Source organism: Hippopotamus amphibius, chromosome 9, assembly GCF_030028045.1.
Source record: "Hippopotamus amphibius kiboko isolate mHipAmp2 chromosome 9, mHipAmp2.hap2, whole genome shotgun sequence".
Classification (NCBI taxonomy): Eukaryota; Metazoa; Chordata; class Mammalia; order Artiodactyla; family Hippopotamidae; genus Hippopotamus; species Hippopotamus amphibius.
The window spans coordinates 124,045,583-124,071,002 of record NC_080194.1 but is presented as its reverse complement, the minus strand read 5'-3'; the positions used below and the strand labels follow the sequence as shown (position 1 = coordinate 124,071,002).

The following is a 25,420-nucleotide window of genomic DNA, read 5'->3' as shown; positions in this document are numbered from 1 at the left end:
TGGCTGCATTGGGTCTTAGTTGTGGTGCACGGGCTTCTCTCTAGTTGTGGCATGTGGGCTCCAGAGTGCACAGGCTCCAGAGCACAAGGGCTCTGTAGTTGTAGTGTGTGGGCTTAATTGCCCCACAGCATGTGGAATCTTAGTTCCCCAACCAGGGATCAAACCAGTGTCCCCTGCATTGCAAGATAGATTCTTTTTCTTTTTTTAAAAAATATTTATTTATTTATTGGCTGTGTTGGGTCTTCATTGCTGCACGCAGGCTTTCTCTAGTTGTGAAGAGTGGGGGCTATTCTTCATTGCGTTACTTAGGCTTTTCTTTGTAGTGGCTTCTCTTGTTGCAGAGCACAGGCTCTAGGCATGCTTGGGCTTCAGTAGTTGTGGCACATGGGCTCAATAGTTGTGGCTCGCGGGCTCTAGAGCTCAGGCTCAGTAGTTGTGCACAGGCTTAGTTGCTGCGCAGCATGTGGGATCTTCCTGGACCAGGGTTCAAACCCATGTCCCCTTCATTGGCAGGCAGATTCTTAACCACTGCGCCACCAGGGAAGCCCCTGTTCATTTGTTTTGTTGTTGTTGTTGAATCTCCAAGGTTTTTTGTTTGTTTGTTTTTTGTTTTTTTAAAAAATAAATTTATTTATTTATTGGCTGCATTGGGTCTTCATTGCTGCGCACGGGCTTTTCTCTAGTTGCAACGAGGGGGGCTACTCTTCGTTGCGATTTGCAGGCTTCTCATTGCGGTGGCTTCTCTTGTTTCAGAGCATGGGCTCTTGGTGCATGGGCTTCAGTAGTTGCAGCATTTGGGTCAGTAGTTGTGGCTCCAGGTCTTTAGAGCTCAGGCTCTGCGGCATGTGGGATCTTCCCAGACCAGGGCTTGAACCTGTGTCCCCTGCATTGGCAGGGGGAATCTTAACCTCTTCGCCACCAGGGAAGTCCTATTCATTTGTTTTTAATGTTTCACATTGAATAATTTCTATCAAGTTATTTTCAAGCCCATAGACTCCTCTGTTGTCTCCATTTGGTTTTTCAGCCCTCTAGGTAATTAAGTTTCAGATACGGTTTTTTTTTTTTCCTTTTTTAAAAAAATTTGTTTATTAATTTTTGTCACGCTGCATCTTAGTCGTAACATGTGGACTTCTTCGTCGCAGCATGCATGTGGGATCTAGTTCCCCAACCAGGGATGAAACTCAGGCTCCCAGGCCTCCTGCATTGGAAGTGGGGAGTCTTATCCAGTGAACCACCAGGGAAGTCCCTCCCGTTCTCTCTCTCTCTTTTTTTTGGCTGCATTGGGTCTTCGTTGCTGCACATGGGCTTTCTCTAGTTGTGGCGAGCAGGGGCTACTTTTTGTTGTGGTGCTTGGGCTTCTCGTGGTGGCTGCTCTGGTTGCAGAGCATGGGCTTCAGTAGTTGCAGCATATGGGCTCAGTAGTTGTGACTCGTGAGCTCTAGAGTGCAGGCTCAGTAGTTGTGGCTCAAGGTCTTAGTTGCTTCATGGCATGTGGGACCCTGGACCAGGGATCGAACCTGTGTCCCCTGCATTGGCAGGTGGATTCCTAACCACTGCACCACCAGGGAAGTCCCCAGATATGGTATTTTCTGTATCTAGGATTTCCACTTGGTTCTTTTATTGTAGTTTATGTCTCTGAGATTTCCCATCTTTTATTTTGAGCATATTTTACTTTATGTCGTATAGTATTGTTATAATGGCTATTTTAAAACCCTTGTCTTCTGATACCAACATCTGGGTCTTCTTGGCACCAGTCTCCACTGACTGACTCTTCTCTTGAGCAGGGGTTGCATTTTCCTGTTTCTCTGTATATTGAGGAGCTTTTTATTACATCCTGGACATTGTGGATGTTGCATTGTGGAACTCTAGATTCTGTTATATTCCTCTGAAGGGTAGTAGTTGTTTTAAAGGTGAGTATTGACCTTGTTGGCCCCCAGCTGCAAACACTTTCTCTTAGGTGCAGTTTGACTCTTTCTTTCCTTAACTGGGCTGCTTGTGGTTTTCCCCAGATACACATGGTTCAAGAGGTCAACCAGAGACTTGGAAGAATTTATTCCCCAAATTGGGGGCTCCCTTTCTTTGAGTCACCTTTCTGGGATTTCCTCCCCTCACTGTTCATATTCTGTGGTCTTCCAAATCTCTCCTCTGGTTCTTCAGGCCAGAAAAGTGCACATCGTGTGTGTTTTCTCTTAGAGTTTTAGCCATCCTTCATTGGACCTGCTCTCATTGTGCGCTGTTCCCTTCTTCCAAATACTGGCTCTCCAGAACCTGCCTGCTTTTGTCGATTCTCCGGAGCCTTCAGGTTGTCTTTTGTTGTTGCTCCTAAGTTTCTGATTGTCGTCCACAGGTGTGGTTGGTAGGGTACACCTCAGCCATACAGCAGTGGCACTCAGTGTAGTAAAGATGAAAAGTGAAATTGCTTTTATCCATATCACACTTGAGAAAATGGGAGATTGTCCATTTGGGATACGTAATTCCAGAGAAACAATCAGCGTATTTCTCACAGCTTAAAATAGTGTGTCTGTATCTAAAGTACATAACTTAGGATGCCATTATGAAGCAAAAGCATAGTAAGAACTATGGCTGATATATTAAAAAGATTTTTTTTTTTTAAGGAAACAAAGCAAAAGAACATACCCAGTGTGATTTGCCTCATGTGCCTTCCTTAGTGGACTCCTGTTGGCAGTTGCGTTTTTAATTTATGCTTACTGGTCAAGATGGCCTTGCAGGATCACTACCGCCACCTGTTGGTTGATTGAATGTGCTTCTGCTTGAGCATAGTGATGTTTATGCTGATTTAAAGTTTCGTGATTGTAAAAAAAAAAACTGCTTCTGCATCAGATGTTTTGGCATACTGAGAAATATGGATGTTCTTGCCTTCAGAGAGTTTGTTACTAAGAAATATAAGCTTGTTTCTGCCCTAATTTGGTGAGATGTTACATATTAAGAAAAAGTTAGTAGTAGAAAAAGTGCCACAAGCTGGCTTGCAACAGCAGTTTTAAATTAGCAGCATGGAAAACAAGTGCTCTGAATTCATAGTAGGGAGAGATTATTGTGTACTGTGGGAGTCAGGAGGCCTGGTGGAAGAGAGGGCCTCATGCTGGATCCTGAAGCAGTTCAGGTAGGAAGAAATTGAGGGTAGAGGAAGCAGCATGAGTACTGGCAGGTGTGTGTGTTGTCAGATTCAAACTATTGGTGCTTCCCATTCTGTGACCCCAAACCACCAAACAGATTAAGACATTGTAGCCTGACACTGAGGTTTGTGGGTTTTGCTTTAGGATGTAGGGGGGAACATGAGGACAGATTGTGTGTTTATATCTGGTTCAGGCAGACTTATTGCGCTATTGGTTTATTTTTAAAATCACTGTAGAAAGTTCAGTTAACCTGAAATAAAATCTGCTCTTGCTAGTGCTGTTGTTTAATATAATCTTGGAATATAATGGAAAGTCTTAAAACCATGGTTGAAAATATGGATTGCTTATTCTTTCCCTTTTCCCATCTCTGAGAACTTATATTATTCCCATCATAAACAACATATTAAATTCTTTCAGAAGTATTCTGAGTATTAAGTGGGGAGAAAAACAAAAGGAATAGGAAAAATAAGACATGAGAAAATTGTGTTTAAGCTTGGAGCAAGGAAGTCCTTTACAAACAAAAGACTAATTTCCTTAATATATAAAGAATTCTTACCAGTCAGTAAGAAAAAGATCCAGTGAAAAATGAGCAGAGGATATCAATAGTTCATTAACGAAAAAATAAATGGAAAATATTTTAAAATATGGATAAGTGCTCAATCTTGCTCATAATAAGAGAAATGTAAATGAAAACTACAGTAAAAATTTCTACCTGACTGATAAGCTAAGATCCAGAAGTTTCATTATATTACTATCTTGACAAGAGTACGGGGTGATACACATACTCATAATATTGCTGGTGGGAATGTAAACTGACAGTTTCTGGAGGGTGAGTTGGCAACAGTGACCACAGTTTAAATTGGACATAATCTTGGACCTGATGAGTCCACTTCTGGATGTGTACTCAGATGTATACTTGTGCATAAATGAAATGACACATGTATAGGAATATTACTTAGAGTCCTATTTTTTATTTTGAATTTTTAAAAGATGTTTAGTTATTAATTGCACTGGGTCTTAGTTGTGGCTCCTTAGCTGCACAGGTGGGCTCTTTAGTTGCAGCTCTGTGGCTTCTTAGTTGTGACATGTGAACTCTTAGTTGTGGCATGCATGTGGGATCTAGTTCTCTGACTAGGAATGGAACCCAGACCCCCTGCATTGGGAACACAGAGTCTTAACCACTGTGCCACCAGGGAAATCCCCTATTTTGAAATATTTTGTACTTTACAGAAATTTTGTTTTGAATTTTTTATAATTAATTTATTGACTGTGTTGGGTCTTTGTTGCTGTGCACGGGCTTTCTCTAGTTGTGGCAAGTGGGGGCTACACTTCATTGCAGTGTACAGGCTTCTCATTGCAGTGGCTTCTCTTGTCGCAGAGCACAGGCTCTAGGCACGTAGCTTCAGTAGTTGTGGCTCGAGGGCTCAATAGTTGCAGCTCACAGGCTCTAGAGCACAGGCTCAGTAGTTGTGGCACACAGGCTTAGTTGCTCCATGGCACGTGGGATCTTCCCGGACCAGGGATCGAACTGGTGTGTCCTGCGTTGGCAGGTGGATTCTTAACCACTGCGTCACCAGGGAAGTCCCCAGAGATGTTATAAAAATAGTACTCAGGGACTTCCTAGGTGGTGCATTGGTTAAGAATCCGTCTGCCAATGCAGGGGACACAGGTTTGATCCCTGCTCCAGGAAGATCCCACATGCCTCGGAGCAACTAAGCCCGTGTGCCGCAACTACTGAAGCCCACGAACCTAGAGCCCATGCTCCGCAACAAGAGAAGCCACGGCAATGAGGAGCCCTCAAACCACAACGAAGAGTAGCCCCCGCTCGCCACAACTACAGAAAGCCTGCGTGCAGCAACAAAAGACCCAGTACAGCATAAATAAATGAATAAATTTAAATATCTTCTAAAAAAAAAATAGTACTCAGTCTTCCCTTCCCCTTTCCCTTGTTTCCCGTAATATTAGTATCTTTCATAGCCATGGTATAATTATTGAAAACTGAAATAACATTGACATAGTACTACTCAGTAATATGCCGGTCTTACCTGACCTTAGCTGGATTTCCCATCCATTTCCGTCGTCCATCCTGTATTTGTGTGTCTTCAGTCTGTGTTTGTCCTTCAGGACCTTGACGCTTTTGTCAAGAGTACTGGCCAGTTATTTTAGAGGGTTTCCCTGTATTTGGGTTCGTCTGGTGTTTTCTGAGTAGATTGAGATAGGGTTTGGGTGAGAACACGAGAAGACAGGCTATGCCTGCTCACCCCACCAGGAGTTTCCAGATGTGAACACATTTCATTCCTAATGATGGTGACTGCAGTCACTTAAAGATTATCTGCCACTTACTTCACCGTAAAGTACTGTTTCTCTCTTTGAAACCAGGAAGGGGGATACTTTTAGATTCTGCGAATGTTCTGCTTCTGGTGAATGTTCATCAACAATCTGTACCTGTCACAACTATTACTGCTTGCCTGACGTCCATCATTCCTCATACATTTACTAATTGTAATTCTGCTGTAAGGGAGAAGTCCTTTCTCCTCCATTATTTATTGTTTATGTAAGTGTGGACTTTATTTTGTTCACCAGCTGACAGTCCCCCACTATTGTTATTTTGTTGCTTGGGTTGTCCTAGATTTTGTCCCTGGGAGCGCCTTCCACTCGGAGCCTGTGCCCTCTTGGCGCGTCCTGTCATCTGCGAGTCCTTCATCACTTTCTGGCACCACTTTCTGCACCACAGGTATGCTGGGCTCATCCGATGTGTTCTCCAGTGTCCTCAATTCCTTTTATTGGAGAATGGTATTTACAAACCAAAGATCTGGGTGCCAGGGAGGGTGACCACCTCAGTTTGCCCAGGATGAAGGCATTTCCAGGATGAAGGGATGTGGGACTTTGGAGTGGCAGGTCCAAGACAGTCACTCTCCCTGGTGCCAGGTGTGCTTACTGCTGCTGGGGTGTCCCTGGACAGAGCCAGGAAGTGCACGCGTATGTGCATTGTCACACATGTATATGCACCTTGGTGTTTATTTCTATGTTGACACTGATGCCCCCGTTTGCAGCACAGCAGGGTTCACCCTGGCCTCCCCTGCCCTTTCCTGACTCCTTTCTCCTGACTTGAGTCACAGTGTACTCACTTGCTGGATCTTAGTATAGACAAAGCAGTTCGAAAATTGCTACCATTTCTGCTACAGTAATGATATGCTGTGCTTTTTGAGCCCAGCTTTACAACATACAGTTGACCCTTGAACAACACAGTCTGAACTGTGAGGGTCTATTTATTTGCGGATTTTTTTCACTAAGAAGGTGGTGCAGTACTACACAGCCTGCAGTTGGTTGGAATCCACAGATGTGGATGTGGATGTGGTTGTGTTGGAGGGCCCACTGCAGAGTTATACTTGGATTTGCAACTTCACGGGGGTGGGGATGGAGATTCTGTGCCACTAACACCCCGTTGTTCAGGGGTCACCTGTTCAAAGTACTGTTTTTTTTTTTTTCCCAAGTACTATTTGCTAAAGTCGCTTAGGTTCTTTCAGGGCAGTTATGTTATTCATAATAGAGTTGTGCACATTTGTTACTGTTTTTATTTAGTTTTATGTTCACACACCCTGGTCACTGTTAACTATTTACTTTTTGGGTATGTGAAGCATTACCATGGTTCTGAGAGTCAGAGGGAAAAGGGATACAGAGAAATGTTATGTTCCCCTCAGCTCCGCTACCGCATTCCCAACCTTCCTTTCTCCATTCTGTTCCCACACATCTGTTATGGGTCGAATCAGGTGTCCCTCAAAAGGTGTTGAAATTCTAACCCCCAGGACTTGTGAATGCTCTTATTTGGAAATAGAGTCTTTGCAGAAGATACAGTTAAGATGAGGTCGTTAGGGTGGGCCCTAATCCAATATGACTGTGTCCTTATAAAAGGGGAAATCCGGATGTAGAGGCAGACACAAATAGAGGGAAGATGACATCAAGACACAGGGAGAAGGTGGCCATCTCCAAGCCAAGGAACACCTGAGGCTCCCAAAGCTGGGAGAGGGGAATAGAACAGATTCTCCCTCACAGCCTCAGAAGGAACCAGCCCTGTCAACACTTTGATTTTACACTTCTAGCCTCCAGTACTGTGAGATGATACATTTCTGTTGTTTAAGCTGTCCAGGCTGTGGTGCTTTGCCACAGCAGGCCCAGGAAACTAACACCCTTTGTAGCCAGTTTCTTATGGCTTAAATTGTGTGCCCCCCAAAAGATATGTTCAAGCTCTCACTGTGAATGTGACCTTTGCGGGTATAATAAGATGAGGTCATATTAGATTAGAATAAGCCCCAAATCCATTGTAACTGGTGACCTTAAGAAGAGGGAAATTTGGACCCAGAGGAGACACACACGGGGAAGAGAAAGGCCATGCGATGACAGAGACAGAGATTGGAGCCAGGCAGCCACAAGCCCTGGGCTGCTGGCAACACCTGGAGCCAGGAGAGAGGCGTGGACAGACTGTCCTTCAGAGCCTTCAGAAGGAATCAGCCCTGCTAACACTTTGGTTTTCCACTTCTGGCCTCCAGAACTATGAGAGATTAAGCGTCTGTTGTTGTAAACCACCTTGTCTGTGGTACTTTGTTATGGCAGCCTTAGGAAACGAATACCCAATCTCAGTAGTTTCTGGTTTATCCTTCCTTTTTCTTTTCCACAAAAGAGTGGAAACATGGGTATTTTCCTGTATCTACTTTCTTCTATGAAGAGTAAGTGTGCAGTAGGTAACTCTTCATCACTTTGGAGCATTATTTTTAATAGCACAAGACTGGAAACAGTTTAAACTTCCATCAGTTGAGTGCTAGTTAAATACTTATCCATTGCAGAGGAATATTATTTCTTCACTAAAAAGAATAAGCATACAAGACAGCCTCTTCAATAAGTGGTGCTGGGAAAATTGGACAGCTACATGTAAAAGAATGAAATTATACCCAGACAAAACCATAATCCAAAAAGAAACATGTACCATAATGTTCATTGCAGCACTATTTACAATAGCCAGGACATGGAAGCAACCTAAATGTCCATCAACAGATGAATGGATAAAGAAGATGTGGCATATATATACAATGGAATATTACTCAGCTATAAAAAGGAATGAGGTGGAGCTATATGTCATGAGGTGGATAGACCTAGAGTCTGTCATACAGAGTGAAGTAAGTCAGAAAGAGAAAGACAAATATTGTATGCTAACTCATACATACAGAATCTAAAAATGGTACTGATGAACTCAGTGACAAGACAAGAACAAGGATGCAGATGCAGAGAATGGACTGGAGAACTCGAGGTTTGGGGGGGCGGGGGGTGAAGGGGAAGCTGAGACGAAGTGAGAGAGTAGCATAGACATATATATACTACCAACTGTAAAATAGATAGCCAGTGGGAAGTTGTTGTATAACAAAAGGAGTTCAACTCGAGGATGGATGATGCCTTAGAGGACTGGGACGGGGAGGGTGGAGGGGAGTCGAGGGAGGGAGGGAATATGGGGATATGTGTATAAATACAGATGATTGAACTTGGTGTACCTCAAAAAAATAAAATAAAATGAAAAAAAAAAAAGAATAAGCAGCTTTATATGTACTAAAACAAAGTGGTCTCTATGATGTGTTTTGGTTTTTTAAAAATATTTATTTATTTACTTACTTACGTGGCTGCATGCCGGGTTTTAGTTGTGGCATGTGGGATCTAATTCCCTGACCAGAGATTGAACCCAGGCCCCCCTGCATTGGAAATGTGGAGTCTTAACCACTGGACCACCAGGGAAGTATCTAAGATGTGTTGTTGATTAGAATATTTATGCACAGAAGATTGGAAATAAAAAAGTGTGCTGGCTGTAGCCCCTTCCTCTAGTCTGGGAGCAGGTTTAAAACAGGTAGTTCAAGGAGTCGGAAAATGAGAGGAGCCTTTAGTCTCTGAATTGTTCAGTTTCGTGTGATTGCTGGTTTCCTTTGGGGTAAGGATGGTTTATAGCTGGCCATGCAGGAATGTGACCTGTTCTTTCCTGATGGGACTGAAAGGCAGATAGATGGCGTTGAAAGGATCATGAGCAGGAGGGCAGGACAAGAAGTGGGGGTGGGGGTCAGTTCAGTGAATGTATGCAAACAGAGCGGGTCAGGAGTCCTTCCTCCAGGGCGTGGGGGCCTCGGCGGGCCTGCTGCGCTGGGGAGGAAAGAGGTGGGGTTCTGGAGGTTTGGGGTGTTACTTGGTGGAGGGCCTGGAAGACCATCCTGAAGCATTTGGAGTTGATGAGGTTGCAGTCAGGAATATGTCCTCAGAAATCGGAAATGACAAGATGGAATTGGTGTCAGAAGATTAATGTGTTGAAATTTAAGGGAATGACGGTGCAGGCAAGGAGGCCCGCTCGAAGGCCTTTGGACCCCAGGTGTGCCGGGAGGAGGAGTGGCGGGAGAGCTGAGGGAGGCCTGCGGAGACCAGGATAAGTTCTCCCCATGTATCACTGCTGGAAGAAGACTCAGTATGACCCCCCTCCTCCCACTTTGTCCTTTCCTGAGGCCACGTGATAGGGAGTGGCTGCTGATGAAACATGGTAAGGGGGTTATTAGATGTAAGAATTTCTAAAATGCTTCATTGTTTTGGGGCTCATGTGGAAGCGTGGTCAGGAACACCGCCAACTAGTGCTTACTGGGCTTTCTACCCAGGACCTCCGCCATCACTCCGAATTCCAGTGGCCCAGACACTTGCATGTCCAGAGGAGTGCTCCATGGAGAACTAGAATCCAGAATCCATCCTGAGGCCTAGCCCAGGTCTTGCATCCCTCAAACAGCTCTCCTTTATTCCAGTCTCTGACTTCATCCTGAAGTCCCGCCGTACTTTAAAGCAGAGGGTCCCCAGCTTTTGTCTCCAAATGCTGCCAGGAGCGTGGTCCCTGGGAGGGGAGGCCACACACGGTTGCCCACAGTCCTCTGGCGTTGCTTGCCCTGTGTCAGGGCACCAGCTTGGATCACAGGGACCCCCACATCCCTACCTGGCCTGGCGCAGACTGTTCGTTAAACCCTCTAACCAAATACCATTTAATTCCAGCAGAAATACCCCAGTTTATTTTTTTGTTTGGTTTTTTTTTTTTTTTTTAGTTGTATGGATAAAGTGAACAATATAAATACAGTTAGGCCAGAGAATTAAATATCAATATTTAGACTGGAAATTGAATATTTTCTGAATTGGTATAGTTTTAAAGGTATTCTGCATAGAGGTGAAAGCTAAGGTTGTATTATTTATAAATCCAAGAATAAACTTAAAGAAAAGGCAGATTTTTATACCTTATAGGAATGTGGAAGTCAATATGTTGATTTTTAAACCTACAATTACTTCTGGACATTCTAAATCATTCCTTTCTGACTGTCACACCTGTGTAGTACATAATAGGCAGCTGCAGATTATTATGGCCTAGACTTTCACACGGAGTGTCTTGTGTGTCTGACCCGTATCCTTGAAAACGTCTGGCATTAAGTACCTATTGAACAACTTCAGTCTCGGGCAAGTGTCTTCAGGGGCCGCTGGTGAGGATTGGCACCATCCTGACGGTTGGAGTGGAGGTGTGTGCATGTGTTTCTCTAGTGTCTGTCAACCATTCCAGGTAGGGGACAGTATTTCAAATGGATGGGTTTTCCTTCTCCCCTCACAGCGGTTTCTAAGTCCACTGTGCTGAGCAGGAAGTTACAGAAAAGCCACTCAGGAGACATTGTGAATCTCCTTCCTGATTACGAGGCAGAGGAGATCATTCCCTGGTTTGCAGTTTTTAAATACACTAATTAAAAAAACTCTTTGACAGATTTGGACAAAAAAGGAAAGGACAAGAATCAGTGAAGATTCTTTAGAAGATGAGACTGTTTCAGAACATCAACATTTAAAAATTTGGCTCCCTCTTTGGAGGGGGAGGGGCGGTATTTTTTCTCCCTTTTTCCATGTTAGTTACACTGTAAGGAAGGCTGGCCAGCCTGTTGTTATTTCCACCTCCTGGAGGGGCTGTGAGCACCGAGGCCTGTGTGGGATTGGTGAGTTTGTGCAGGATCTTACCAGGGGAACGTTCATGGAAAGTGATGTCAAAAGGCCCCTGCCCGTTCCCATAGTTCTGCCCTCAGTTCTCATATGTTCTTGGTATTTGCCACGTGTCAGGATGTGTTACCAAAACTACCTGCCAAAATACCAGTTCAGCTGCACAGCGTTTGTCACTACTCATTTCTCCTGAGTGACACTAGATCTTTCGAGCAACGGCCTGCCTTAGAGAATTCCGTGTTAGCATCTGCCAGACCAGACATGAACAAATTAGGATATTCTGTTTCTAATGTCTTACTAACTCTCATTCTTTCTCATGTTTGTCTCTTCAGGAAAACCAATTCTGTGTCCCTGGAGGCCCCCAGCCCAGTCCTGGAGTCCCAGGCAAAGCCTGGCTTCGAGCTTCCACACTGGACGGCTATTTAGCTCCCAGGCTGCTGAGGACCGGAAGGAAGAGCCCCTGCACTCCATCATCAGCAGCTCGGAGACTGTGCAGGGTACTGTGTGCAGCTGCGTTTGGGTCCGGGAGGTCCTTGTTGGCTCGTTGCTGGCTTGTGAGGGGAAGATTTTGAGGCAGAAGCAATGATTGATAGAGCTACCCACTTGCTTCAGATGAAGGAAGGTCTTGGTTGGAGGAAGGGTTCCCCAAAACAATGCCTCCTGCGTTTCCGGCTTCTCGGGAACTTCTGCCTTCCATCCTGGTGTGTCTTGCCCCCTCTGGTGGTCACCCGAGAGTTTGCGCAGGGCACCTTCTAAGTGGTGATTCACGGCACATCTGCTAATAATCATGGAAGCAGGACGTAAACTCAGTGTTGGCCCTATCGGTACAGGACTGCACTCCGGTTATCCTTCATTCCCGAGAAGTGTGGAAGGCAGTCTCTGGAGCCAGTCCTGTAGTGGGTCCATTTCTGGCTTTCAAATGAGACGACAACAGAATATTTGATGTTTGGGTTAAGAGGAGAAGTGAGGTTTTCTTGTTATTTTGCTTTCTAAATGATCAGTTTGGATACCTCTGTATTCAGGAGTAGAATCCAGGGTCTGGTTGTTAGAGGCGGCTTGCTTCATAACTGGGTGAAGCGCAGGCCTCTACAGCCCCTTGAGGTAGCCAGCCTGGCCTGAGCCCCGCGGGCCCTGGGGAGGGAGCGGGTGAGGGCTCGTGTCCCTCTGCCCCTTTCTAGGGGGAGAGGGAACCACTGGTTTGTTCCGCTTCTGAGACCTCCTACCTGAGCCCCAGACATTTGGTTTCTTTCTTTTTTGTTCACTGTTTTGAAAAATGTTTAAAACTCCTTACCTTAGAGATTGTTTTGAATGTTACACAGCATATTCTTCCATGAAAAAAGACATTAAACTTTATTGGTTGTGTCTGTGATTCATTACTAGGTTCTGTTTCCAAACATGAGTTCCAGGCTGAGACAAAGAAGCTTTTGGACATTGTTGCCCGTTCCTTGTACTCAGAAAAAGAGGTATAGTACCTGTTAATCACTTCCAGCACTAGCAAGGTTTCTTTTGGCAAGACTGTTTTTATGCTCTTCTGGGGAAATGCCAGCTAGTACATTAGCTGTGAGAATGCATTCAATTTGGACAGGTCCTGATCTTGGCTACCAGTGAGAGTATTTTTACCAAAATCTGTTGGGTTTTATGGACAGATACATCCAGGTGATTCTTTGAGCCAGATTGAACCTGGGAATTAAAGTCCCTCAGGTGTTGGTGTGGCTCTGCTGAGGTCCATCTCTGGGGTGTTGTCCATGTGCCCTGAGGCCCTGGGTTCACTCCTCTCATCAGCGGGCATCACCGCCACAGTCTTTTGGGGTATCGGAGCTGGAGGAGGAAGACCCCGGCCTGGTGTGGAGTAGAGCAGGAAGGAGCTGCCATGTGTAGCCACCTTTTTGAGGAGATGAAGCTCCTCTGGGTGACAGGCCACAGTGAACCATTGTTTCCATGCTTGTTTTTGCTAAAATGCAAACAATTTGAGAAGAGTAAAGCACAACTTTCCAAAATGAAAGGACTTTCCAGGGAATATGTCCAAGTCTCATCCTGTAAATTCTGTATTCAAGTGTCCCTGTGACATGCAGCTTGTGTTCTCTCAGGGTCGTGTCACCCCTCCCTCCCTCTCCCCATGTGCTGCATGTGACTGTAAGTGGAAGGTCTGTCGCAGGTAAAGGGCTTTACAGACACAGGTTGGTAGTTGGGCCTGTGGCCCTTTTTCCTCCTGCACGTGGTAGATCTGGTTTGGGATGATCATTAGATTAAATGAAGCCAGTGAGTCCTTTATGGAATAGAAAAAAATATGTTTTGAGGATATTTTGACATCCCTGGGCAAGAGTTGAAAAAGAAATTGTTTCACAGGGTCCTTGAAGTTTTGAATTAACTTAACAGATGACACCTAACTCTAGGCTTGATGTTTAGGAAGGAGCAGTGGAGTCAGAGTTGACATAAAGCTGGGTCAGGGCGATGTGATACAACTTTAATCATTCTGCGAGCTGCCCTTGACAACTGCCTTTGAGGAAAACGGAAAGTCTTTCTGGTGAAACAATTCTGTGGCATCTTTCCCATAGCCTGTAACAGTTGCTACCAATGCTGCTAACCAAATAGGTTCTGCAGTGTTGGCATCTTATTTCCATTTCCATAGGTATTTATACGGGAGCTGATCTCCAATGCTAGCGACGCCTTGGAAAAGTTGCGTCATAAGCTGGTGTCTGAAGGCCAAACTCTGCCGGAAATGGAGATTCACTTGCAAACCAACGCCGAGAAGGGCACTATCACAGTCCAGGTACCTCCCCTGAGTGTCCTTACCCGGGGCACGCCGCCCTGCTTCCCACGCTGGCAGCCACCAGAGTCTCTCCAGACACTGGGACGGGGAAGGGGCTGCCTATTTTCACGTCTCTAGGCTCTCAGTGACCTGCTAACCACCTTTACTATTAATTTACTATAAAAACACTCATTCAATATAGAAAATTTAGGAAACAGATCAGCAGGAGACATTTTATTTATTTTTAAATTTTATTGCAGTGTAGTTGATTTACAATGTTGTGTTAATTTCTGCTGTATAGTGAGGTGACTCAAAGTGGCTCAGTTATACACACACACATATATATATAGTTTTTCGTATTCTTTTCCATTCTGGTTTATTATAGGATTTTTTTTAAAAAATACATTTTAAAATTTTATTTATTTATTGGCTGTGTTTGGTCTTTGTTGCTGTTCGCAGGCTTTCTCTGGTTGCAGTGAGCAGGGGCTATTCTTTGTTGTGGTGCATGGATTTCTCATTGTGGTGGCTTCCCTTGTTGTGGAGCACAGGCTTTAGGCATGCAGGCTTCAGTAGTTGTGGCTCGCAGGCTCGGTAGTTGTGGTGTAAGGGCTTAGTTGCTCTGCAGCCCAGGGCCTGTGTCCCCTGCATTGGCAGGCGGATTCTTAACCACCGTGCCACCAGGGAAGTGCCTATCATAGGATATTGAATATAATTCCCTGTGCTATACAGTAGGACCTTGTTGTTTATCCATCCTATATATAAAAGCTTACATCTGCTGACCCCAAAATCCCAGTCCTTTCCTTCCCCATCCCCCTTCTCCTTGGCACCCACAGTCTGTTCCCTATGTCAGTAATTCTGTTTCTGATTTGTAGATAGGTTCATTTGTGTCATATTTTAGATTCCACATATAAATGAGGTCATATGGTATTTGTCTTTCTCTTTCTGACTTACTTCACTTAGTATGATAATCTCTAGGTCCATCCATGTTGCTGCAAATGACTTTATTTCATTTTCTTTATGGCCGAGTAATATTCCATTGTATACAATATGTATATATGTACCACATCTTCTTTATCCATTCATCTATCAGTGGACAGATGTCGTGGCTATTGTAAATAGCACTGCAATAGACATTGGTGTGCATGTATCTTTTTTTTTTTTTTTTTTAATTGGCTGCATTGGGTCTTCATTGCTACTCTTGGGCTTTCTCTAGTTGTGGTGAGTGGGGGCTACTCTTTGTTGTGGTGTGTGGGCTTCTCATTCTGGTGGCTTCTTTTGTTACAGAGCACAGGCTCTAGGTGCGTGGGCTTCAGTAGCTGTGTTGCACGGGCTTAGTTGCTCCATGGCATGTGGGATCCTCTTCCTGGACCAGGGATCGAACACGTGTCCCCTGCATTGGCAGGCAGATTCTCAACCACTGTGCCACCAGGGAAGTCCCTGCATGTATCTTTTTGAATTACAGTTTTCTCTGGGTATATGCCCAGGAGTGGGACTGCTGGATCACATGACAACTCTATTTTCAGTTTTTGAGGAACCTCCATATTGTTTTTCATAGTGGCTGCGCGAGTTTACATTCCCACCAGCAGTGTAAGAGGATTCCCCCTTCAAAGAGGAGAAAATTTTAAATCACCCCACCCAAAGAAAAATACTATTAACATTTTAGTATATGTCTATTTAGGGGTTTGATCTATGCATTTGTCTACATACCTAAACAGATTTAAAAAAAATTTTTTTTTCAGCTGCGCCACAAGGCATGTGGAATCTTAGTTCCCTGACCAGGGATTGAGCCCAGACCCTTGGCAGTGAGAGCACAGAGTCCTAACCACTGGACTGCGAGGGAATTCCCTAACAGATTTTTTTTTCTCAATTTATTTATTGGCTGCGTTGGGGCTTCATTGCTGCATACGGGCTTTTTCTCTAGTTGTGGTGAGTGGGGGGCTACTCTTCATTGTGGTGTGCAGGCTCCTCATTGTAGTGGCTTCACTTGTTGCGGAGCATGGGCTTTAGGCACGTGGGCTTCAGTAGTTGCGGCACACAGGCTCAATAGTTGTGGCTTATGGGCTCTAGAGTGCAGGCTCACTAATTGTGGCACACTGGCTTAGTTTGCTCCGTGGCATGTGGTATCTTCCTGGGGCAGGGATCAAACCCGTGTCCCATGCATTGGCAGGGAGATTCTTAACCACTGCGCCACCTAGGAATTCCCCCAAACAGATTTTTTTTTTAATTAATTAATTTATTTTATTGGCTGTGTTGGGTTTTTTTTTTTTTTTTGCTGTGCGCGAGCTTTCTTTTAGTTGCAGTGAGTGGGGACTACTCTTCATTGTGGTGCATGGGCTCCTCATTGCCGTAGCTTCTCTTGTTGCGGAGCACGGGCTCTAGGCGCATGGGCTTCAGTAATTGCAGCACATGGGCTCGACAGTTGTGGCTCACGGGCTCTAAAGCGCAGGCTCAATAGCTGTGGCGCATGGGCTTAGTTGCTCCGCGGCATTTGGGATCTTCCTGGAGCAGGGCTCGAACCCGTGTCCCCTGCATTGGCAGGCGGATTCTTAACCACTGGGCAACCTAGGAAGCCCCCCCAAACAGATTTTTAAACCATATATTATTTTTTAATATACAGGTGACCCTTGAACAACACTGGGGGTTGGGGCAGGCCCTCCCCACAGTCAAAAATCCACATATAACTTACAGTCTGCCCTCTGTATAACTGGTTCTTCCACATTTGTGGGTCTCCCTGTGCAGTTCCTCTGTACCCACGGTTCCACATGCCTGGATTCAACCAGTTGCGGGTTGTGTGGTACTGTAGGTGGTACTTGCTACTGAAAAAAATCCATTAATAGGTGGGCCCGCTCAGTTCAAACCCATGTTGTTCAGGGGTCAGCTGTACTCTTCACATTTTTAACTCCATTTATTCTCTTGAGATACATATTTCCCCATGTTATTGAATATTCCGTGGTACTATATTTTAATCACAGCCTGCTATCTGGATTAACAGTCTTACTTTAGATGCAGCAGTGGTTGTTGTAACCTTTGAATCGTTTAAGGTGGAAAAATTAGAAAGGCAGAAGTGGGGTTCATCAGGCACTGGGCCTGATGGCCATCACGCTCCTGAGACAGCAGCTCTATGACCTGCTGCCCGGGTCATGGGGGCGGGGTTGGGGGGCGTGCATCCCTGCCGAGTGGAGGGCCTGCCTCCCACGTTGCTGCTTCCCAACAGGCCTGGTTTCGCTGCTCAGAATTGCTGCTGGTGTCTGGTGCTCTAGTGTTCACTCCTCTGCTCTGTGCATGTGTGCGCCTTGCTTGCTGCTGCTGCTGCTGTTTTCAGAAGCTTTATTGAGATATGATTTTTACATATAGTCAAGTCCCCCGATTTCAAGTGTACAATGAGTTTGGACCAAAGTACACAGTCGTGGGACCACTCATACTGTTGATGTCATCATCCTCAGTATTCCCTGCCCCTTCCCAGCCCTCGTCAACCACTGCTCTGCTTTCTGTCACTGTGGTTTTCTATTTTCTAGAATTTCATATAAACAGAATTACACAGGAGGTAGTCTTTTGAGTCTGACTTCTTTCACTTGCCACACTGCTTTTGAGATTCTTCTGCGCTGTTGCCTATATCAATAGTTTGTTCCTTTCTGTCACTGAGAATTGCTCAGCTGTATGGAGACCTCACAGTTTATGTGTCCGTTAACCAGCTGGTGAGCACCTGGGATGTTAGGAATAAAGCCACTGTGAACATTTACATCTTCGAGTGGGCATGTATTTTCATCTCTCTTGTGTAAATACCTAGGAATAGGATTGCGGGGTTGTAGGAACGTGTCTGTTTAACGTCATGAAAAACTGCCAAATGTTCCCACAGCGGATGTCCTATTCTGTACTCCTGGCAATGTTTGGGACACCAGTGGCTGCACATCTTTGTCCACACTTGTCACTGTCAGTGGTTTTAATTGTAGCCATTCTAGTGCATGAGCAGTGTATCTCATTGTGGTTTTAATTTTCATTTTCCTAATGATTAATGGCATTGAGCATCTTTTCATGTGTTTGCCATTTGTATATCTTCCTTGTGTAACGTCTTTCAGAGTTTTGCTCATTTTTAATCGGGTTGTTTGTCTTTTTATTACGTTGTAAGAGTTCTTTGTATATTCTAGATACAAGTCCTATATCAGATAGACTTTTGCAAATATTTTTCCCTAGCCTGTGGCTTGCCTTTTTATTTTCTTAGTAGTGGCTTTTGAAAAGCAGAAGTTTTTAATGAAATCCACTTTATCACTTTTTTCTTTTATCCTTCATGCTTTTAGTGACCTATCGAAGAAGTCTCTGCCTATTTCAAAGAGAGAAAGATTTTCTCCTGTCTTTTCTTCTAGAAGTTTTACAGCCTTGGCTCTTACACTTAGGTCTGTGATCATTTTGTGTCTGTGTAAGAGAAGGGCTGAGAGTTGTTTTTCGCCTGTGGCTGTCCCGTTGTTTCTGCACCATTTGTTTTTCCTTTCCCCAGTGATTTGTCTCGGAACCTTTATCAAAAATCACGACAGTATCTGTGCAGCTCTTCCTGGACTCCATTTTACCTTTTTCTATGCGTCCGTCCTCTAGTGAGGTTTTCTCCAGTGAGGCCTGGCTGACGTGGCTCGAATTCTCCTTTTCTGACGACCGTCTTGTTACTTTGCTGGGCCCGCCTGGCAAGTATAACTGATGTACTTGTGCCCAGCTGTCCGCACATGTTACTCCCGGCTCCCTGCTTAGCCTGTCTCTTTTGTCAGGACACTGGCATCGGGATGACACAGGAGGAGCTGGTGTCCAATCTGGGAACGATCGCCAGGTCAGGGTCGAAGGTAAGCCCCCTGCTACCCTTTTCTTGGGTGCTACAGCTGCTCGTCCCACCTCAGGTTTGAGGGTCTCCCCTTGAAGGGCAGTTCTGACCAGAGAGGGTACGTCCCAGATGCTTTGGACACCAGCTTCAGAGGAAAGTCCTCAGGCGCAAGCTTGTTGGCATTGAGGACCCTTTATCACAGGATTTCACTGTGTCATCATGGGGACCTCAGAGGTGGTTTCTGTTATTTGCTGGATGGACAGGCTGGAGGCAGTTCTTGACCCAGCTAGAAACTGGCCAACCCTCCATTCAGAGCCTGTCTGTCCACATCTGATATGCCAGCCATTCTGCCTCCTGATGCTTTTCTCCAAGTGTTTTCTTGGCGTTTATTTGAGCTGTGTAGGCTTGAGGCGGGAGAGGCGCAGAGACGGCACGGTCCATGAGAGTCGGTGGGGCCCACATGTCACAGGCTGACTGTTCTCCAGAACCGCTGCATGGAGATGAGCAGGCATGGGGGGTGGGGTGGTCAGGTGCTGGTGCAGCTTGAAGCTGACAAGGGGAGGATGGTCAAGGTGTCCTCCTCCAACGCCAGCCCTGGACAGAGGCCGGTAGCCCTCAGCTGCCAATGTGCCTCTCCTGGGTGAACAGATGCTCTTTATTCTTTGTGGGCCTAAGTGGTGCCTAAAATGGCACTTTGTGCCAAGTGCTTGAAAACAGTCTAATTGTTGGCCCTGAGTGATTCACAGAAATTTCTACTTTAAAAAACGACTTTACCATAACTATTTCCCCCATTACATTTTTGGTTGTATTTCTATCAAGGGAATCTGTGCTGTCATCACATATGGTAGCCTCTAACATGCGGCTGTTTGAATTAAAAGTTTTTTAAAATAATTTTATTGTAGTTGATTTACAATGTTGTGTTAGTTTCAGGTGTACAGCAAAGTGATTCAGTTATACATATACATACAGTCCTTTTTTAGATTCTTTTCTTATATAGGTTATCACAGAATATTGAGTAGAGGAATTTAAATTAATTAAAATTAAATACAAAAAATTTAAAATGTATTAGTTCTTTTGTTGCACTGGCCACACAGTTCAAGTGCTCAGTAGCCAAATGCGGTCAGCTGCTCCCATGTCCGACCACACAGAACATTTCCATCACCGCAGAATGTCTGTTGGACAGTGTTCACAGCAACAAGCGTGTACAAGCACGTGTTTGGTGTGTAGTTTTCCCACGAATGTGGGCGTCTCCTCCCCTGAATGTCAGGGGCCACTCTGGGCCGGGCCGTCTGTGAGGAAAGTGAGTGGAGTGTACGGGGTTGTCTTGAGAGTGAACCGCACCTGAGCTTGCGCTGGAGGAACAGACGTGCAGCTGCAGACGGAAGGCAGGTCTCTGGGGCAGGGCTGCCCCCCTCTGACTGGCCTCACCCCACAGGCCTTTCTGGAAGCATTGCAGAGCCAGGCAGAAGCCAGCAGCAAGATCATCGGCCAGTTTGGAGTGGGTTTCTACTCGGCCTTCATGGTAGCTGATAGAGTCGAGGTCTATTCCCGCTCGGTGGACTCAGGCAGCCCCGGGTACCAGTGGCTTTCAGACGGGTGAGTAAGTGAGTGTGTCCCATGTCACACACAGAGTGTCCCCAGACCCTGGGGCCACTGAGGCAAGTGTCGCCTGCCATGTAGAGTGGGATTTGGCTGAAGCGCGTGGTCTGGTCTGGGAAGCCGTTCCTCCTTTTGCCGTGTGGGTCCCCACTCCGTGCTCAGGGGTGGGCACCTTTGTTCTGAGGGTGCGTCTCTAACTCCTTGGGGGTGTCGCGGTTTGGCTCCCTGGCTGCCCCGCCTCCTGCTGTCTCCACAGTGCACTGGGCCTGCCTCACAGGCGGACATCCAGGACCGTCTTGATTATTGGTGGAGGATGGCGCCCACCGTAGCCAACAGGTGGTTCATTGAGTGTTCATCTCACAAGCCCCTAAACGTCAATTCTGAATCCTGCTTTCCCGAAGGAAAAGTGGGGCCGAGGAATCAACAAGGCCCCTCTCATGTGCTTCTGTCTGGGGAGGAGGCGCCTGTCCAGGGGTCCAGAGCACGTGGAGTTAGCACGGGCAGGAGGGGTGGGGGGGCGCGTCTCTTCTCCTGGGGTCTGGCGCTTGCCAGCCACTTCAGGCGACACGAGGTCAAGAGGTGCTCGTGAGTGGGGAGCCCTGAGCCCCAAACCCACCGCGGCCACTGTCCCTGGCGGAGGCGTGGCGGCCTGAGGGCTCAGCTGGATTTGAAAGCGGTGACACTCCTGCTTCCTTTCTGCATAAGTCCTGACTGCCACATGGGGAACTTGTCAGCACTGATGGGCAGAACTCACCTTCCCTCTCCTGCGTGTCTTAGCTCCGGGGTGTTTGAAATCGCTGAAGCCTCGGGAGTTAGAACCGGGACCAAAATCATCATCCACCTCAAGGCAGACAGCAGAGAGTTTGCCAGCGAGGCCCGGGTTCGAGGTGAGCGGGAGCCTGGGCCTCTGGGGATGTGCACTTGGATCGGCGAGGTGCCTCCTGCCTCCGTGTTTTAGGAGATTCTGGGGGAATGGGGTTGCGGGCACAGGGCTGGCATGGGTTAGGGTAGGGGTCAGGTTTGCCCTCCTCCCTTCGAGCAGAGCCATCTCCACTGTACTTGCTGGTGGCGCAGGATCCTGTCATTGTCCTGCCTGTGCTATAAGATGTCACTGGCTCACCTGCCCGGCCTGAGTCCAGGATCCCGGACAACCAGAGTGGGCACATCTGCGTGATGCTCCTCTCTGTTCTGGTCTCACTAGATGCTACTGAAGGTGCCCAGCGCTTTCCAGGGGTCATGTTCGCCCATGAAAACCCTGTTTATGCTGCCAAGAAAGTGTCGTGTCTTATGGTGGCCTGGGCCTCGAAATCCAGTTTAGGAGTGAGTTCTGCTCCCCGTGTGCAGGCAGGCCGGGGATGACGCCTCCCAGAGCTATGTGACCCCTGCAGCGCCTTCCAGAGCTTTCATCTCCAGAAGCTTCCCGCGTTCATTGTTTTTTTTTTCTGTCTCTTCCAGATGTGGTGACAAAGTACAGCAACTTCGTCAGCTTCCCCTTGTACCTGAACGGAAGGCGCATTAATACTCTGCAGGTGAGGCCTGGCTGTCTGCGGGCTCGGCTAGCCATGGAGATGAGCTTCTGTGTGTCGGGCTGGCCCAGCAGAGATGGGACTGGCTATTGCTGTCAGAGCCCCAGAAGGGGATGCTCTGGGGGAAGCGAGATCTGTGGTGTCACCCTTTATAGCACGCTTCGTGCTCCTGAGTGTATTCAGTCACGCCGCTGTCACCATGGTCAGTTACACAACATTTCACCACCCCCTGCCCCACCATGAGACTCCGTGCCCATCAGCAGTCACTCCCACTCCCCTCCCCCTAGCCCCTGGCAACCACAGTCCACTTTCTGGATTGGCTTACTCTGGGCATTTCATAAAAATGGAGTCAAACACTGTGTGGTCCTTTGTGTCCAGCTTCTTAGCATATTTTCAGGGCTCCTGCTGGTTGTCGGGTATATCGGTGCTCTGTTCCTTTTCATGGCTCAGTGAATGTCCAGCACATGGCTTGACGTGTTTCTCGAGCTGCTCACCTGTTGGCAGCTAACATCCAGACCCTGCCTCTTGCTTCCCTCTTCCTGACACTGTGCTGGCGACAGGGCGCTTGTTCCCAGAGCTTTTTGTGTGTGTGTTTGTCCAGCATTGAGTGGGTGGGGCTGGAGACAGGGCCTGGAAGGCTGACCCTCGGTCGTGCTGAGGGTGCCTTCACCAGCACCTGGGCACTGTCAGCTCCACCAGGTCAGCTCTATATGTTGGGAGGATGTGTCTGAAACATAACATCCCCATTCACCTCCATTCCAGGCCGTCTGGATGATGGATCCCAAGGACGTGGGTGAAGGGCAGCATGAGGAATTCTACCGCTACGTCGCTCAGGCCCATGACAAGCCCCGCTACACCCTGCACTACAAGACAGACGCACCTCTCAACATCCGCAGCATCTTCTACGTGCCGGAAACGGTGAGCCGGGTGCAGGCCTGCCGTGCGGGCTGCCAGGGCCTTGCCCACTGCTCCCTGGGTTTACACACCAGCAGCACTTCCCCGGAACAGGGACAGCTTAGCACAGATATCACAGAAATTGCTTTGGCAGCCAGCATCGGGATGAAAGAAAATCCTATACATCTGGACGGTTGAACAGAAGTTGAAGTGAGGGGTGCTGAACAGAGACGTTTGGCCCAGCAGGCCTGGACTTTGTGGATGGGCATGGGCGTCCCATCTCCAGGCAGCGTGCTCTCCCTGCTTCTGCTTGGCCCAGGGCAGCACCGCAAAGGCCCCGACAAATCCTGCAGCGGGGAAACTTGCTTGGGATGAACCCAGCTTTCCTGGCTTTTTAATAGACTAGAGCCCCACACCTGTTAAACATTTTGGAAAGAGCTGTTCTTCCGTCACCGCTGCGTGTGCTCTGCAGACCAGCAGCACCAGCGTCCCCTGGACCCGCTAGGGATGCTGAGCCTTGGGTCCTGCCCGGGACCCCCAAGTCACTCCCTTCCTTAACGTGATCCCAACGTGATGTGTGTGCACACGACAGCTTGCGAGGTGCTGGTTTAGAGCAGGATCGGCAGGCAGTGACCACTTTGTAGGCCTCGCACCACCACGGACTCTGCCGCCATGGCGTGAAGGCTCGTGGGCCACGCTGAGACGGGCATGTGGCTGGGTTCCGGAAAGTGTAGACACGGGAATTTGGATTTCATGTATCATGAAATGCTCTTTTTTGCCTTTTTCATTAACCATTTAAAAATGGAAAAGCCATTCTAAGCCACACAAACAGGTGATTCGGCCTGTGGGCTCTAGTTTGCAGACCCCTGACCCCTAGCAGGTTTGGCTCTGTTTACAGGGACATGTAAGTCATTGGGGTTTTTTTGTTTTTGTTTTTGTTGTGTTAAACTATTTATCTATCTATCTATCTATCTATCTATCTATCTATCTATCTATCTATCTATGTATTTACTTATGGCTACATCGGGTCTTAGTTGTGGTGCACGGCTTAGTTGCCCCACGGCATGTGAGATCTAATTCCCCAACCAGGGATCGAACCTGCTCCCCCTGCATTGGATGGCAGATTCATAGCCACTGGACCACCATGGAAGTCCCAGGTCGTTGTTTTTATAGGGAGGGGGCAGCTGCCCAGAGAGGGCCCCCCACTCCACCCAGCACCATGGTGGGGAGGGGCATCCCAGGGCCCCGTTGGGCTTTTGAACATCGCACATCCGCCCCAAATCTCCCAGCCCAGGCGGCCTTAGGAAAGGGTTCTCTGTGACCTTATAGGCTCTGCTTCCTGGGGGGCCACCATGGATTCTGCTGTTGCTGCCTGACATTGCCCTTTCCTTGCCTCCAGAAACCATCCATGTTTGATGTGAGCCGGGAGCTGGGCTCCAGCGTCTCACTGTACAGCCGCAAGGTCCTCATCCAAACCAAGGCCACCAACATCCTGCCCACATGGCTGCGCTTCATTCGAGGTTTGGTGCCAGTGTCTGTGCCCAGCTGCGTGGGCTGAGGCCCAGAAGCAGCTCTCTGCCCTGGATACTGTCAGAAAGTGCTCGTCTTTGATGAGTGCGGGGTCAGGGTGAGCTGCCACAGCTGCTGGCTGGTGAGCCGCGTCCTGACAGTGCAGCGCCTCCCAGGGAGCTTCCCGCCTCCAAACACTAGTCTTGGTTGATTTATCTATGATATTTTTATGATTTTGAACCGAAAACCCCGGAGGTGGTTTTCAGAGGGTCCAGCTGATACTGAAATCATAGAAACTGTCCCAGCAAAGGCTCGCCGACCTTGCCTACTTTTATTCTGACCCCATGGTCATGACCTGGGCTCTGTGTGAATTCTAAGACTACAAGGGGCTGGGAGGAGGTGCCCCCAAGTGTCCTTCCCTCTTACCTGCACTTGGCCTGTGTCTCACAGGTGTGGTGGACAGCGAGGACATCCCCCTGAACCTCAGCCGGGAGCTCCTCCAGGAGGGCGCGCTCATCAGGTGAGCAGCTGCAGGACACAGCGGGCGCCTCACCAGGCGGGCTTGAAGCTGCTGAAGGCAGAGGGTGGAGCTGCAGGTGCCCAAGGGAGCCGTGGGCCTGGAGAACACTCAGAGGTCACATGTGCTTTGCCCCATGTTTTACTTCATGCTTTTCTAAGAGGGGTTTGGAGACTGACCTTGAGGAGAATTGCTGCCGGTGCCGGGAGATGTTCCCTCCCTTGGCCAATCCCTGTCACTCAATCCCGGGGCAGCCATGACAGGGGAGGTTCCAGGCAGGCTGTTTCTGGGTGGACAAGGCAAAGGACAGCCCCAGAGCCAGGAGACTGTCTGACCTGTGTCCAGGAAGGTCACTAACGGCATGAAGAAGGCAAGGGCCGGGCACTGGAACCTCATTTGGAGACATTGCTCTTGGAATCCAAGTGGACTAGGGTGGTCGGATTTCTCCTCTCCCATCCTGATCGTAGCAGCAGCTGCTGTTTACTGAGCGTTTATTCTCACCCACACTGTACCAAGCCCTTCCTGTGCAGCCTGTGTCATTCTTGGAGGTGGGAACCACTAGGTCTCCATGTCATAGTTGTGGAAACTGTGTTACAGGGAGGTCACACCTGCCAGTGAGTGAACCTGTATTTGAACCCATGTTTTATGACCTCAGGCATG

The 25,420-nt window shown here is 47.5% G+C and overlaps 1 protein-coding gene across 2 annotated transcripts in view; it reads left to right on the top strand.

Annotated features, from left to right (window-relative positions):
- TRAP1 (TNF receptor associated protein 1) overlaps positions 1-25,420 on the top strand; it is a 65,413-nt gene that overhangs the window by 23,504 nt on the left and 16,489 nt on the right. Inside the window, exons 2-12 of one of the 2 annotated variants that reach the window (XM_057747291.1) lie at positions 5,764-5,868; positions 11,495-11,659; positions 12,543-12,625; positions 13,792-13,932; positions 18,666-18,737; positions 20,151-20,311; positions 21,092-21,201; positions 21,770-21,843; positions 22,603-22,758; positions 24,134-24,254; positions 24,694-24,763. In XM_057747291.1, the coding sequence (XP_057603274.1) occupies positions 5,764-5,868; positions 11,495-11,659; positions 12,543-12,625; positions 13,792-13,932; positions 18,666-18,737; positions 20,151-20,311; positions 21,092-21,201; positions 21,770-21,843; positions 22,603-22,758; positions 24,134-24,254; positions 24,694-24,763 (1,258 nt within the window). The remainder of the gene's footprint in view (positions 1-5,763; positions 5,869-11,494; positions 11,660-12,542; positions 12,626-13,791; positions 13,933-18,665; positions 18,738-20,150; positions 20,312-21,091; positions 21,202-21,769; positions 21,844-22,602; positions 22,759-24,133; positions 24,255-24,693; positions 24,764-25,420) is intronic. The other variant, XM_057747292.1, reaches the window with a different exon arrangement.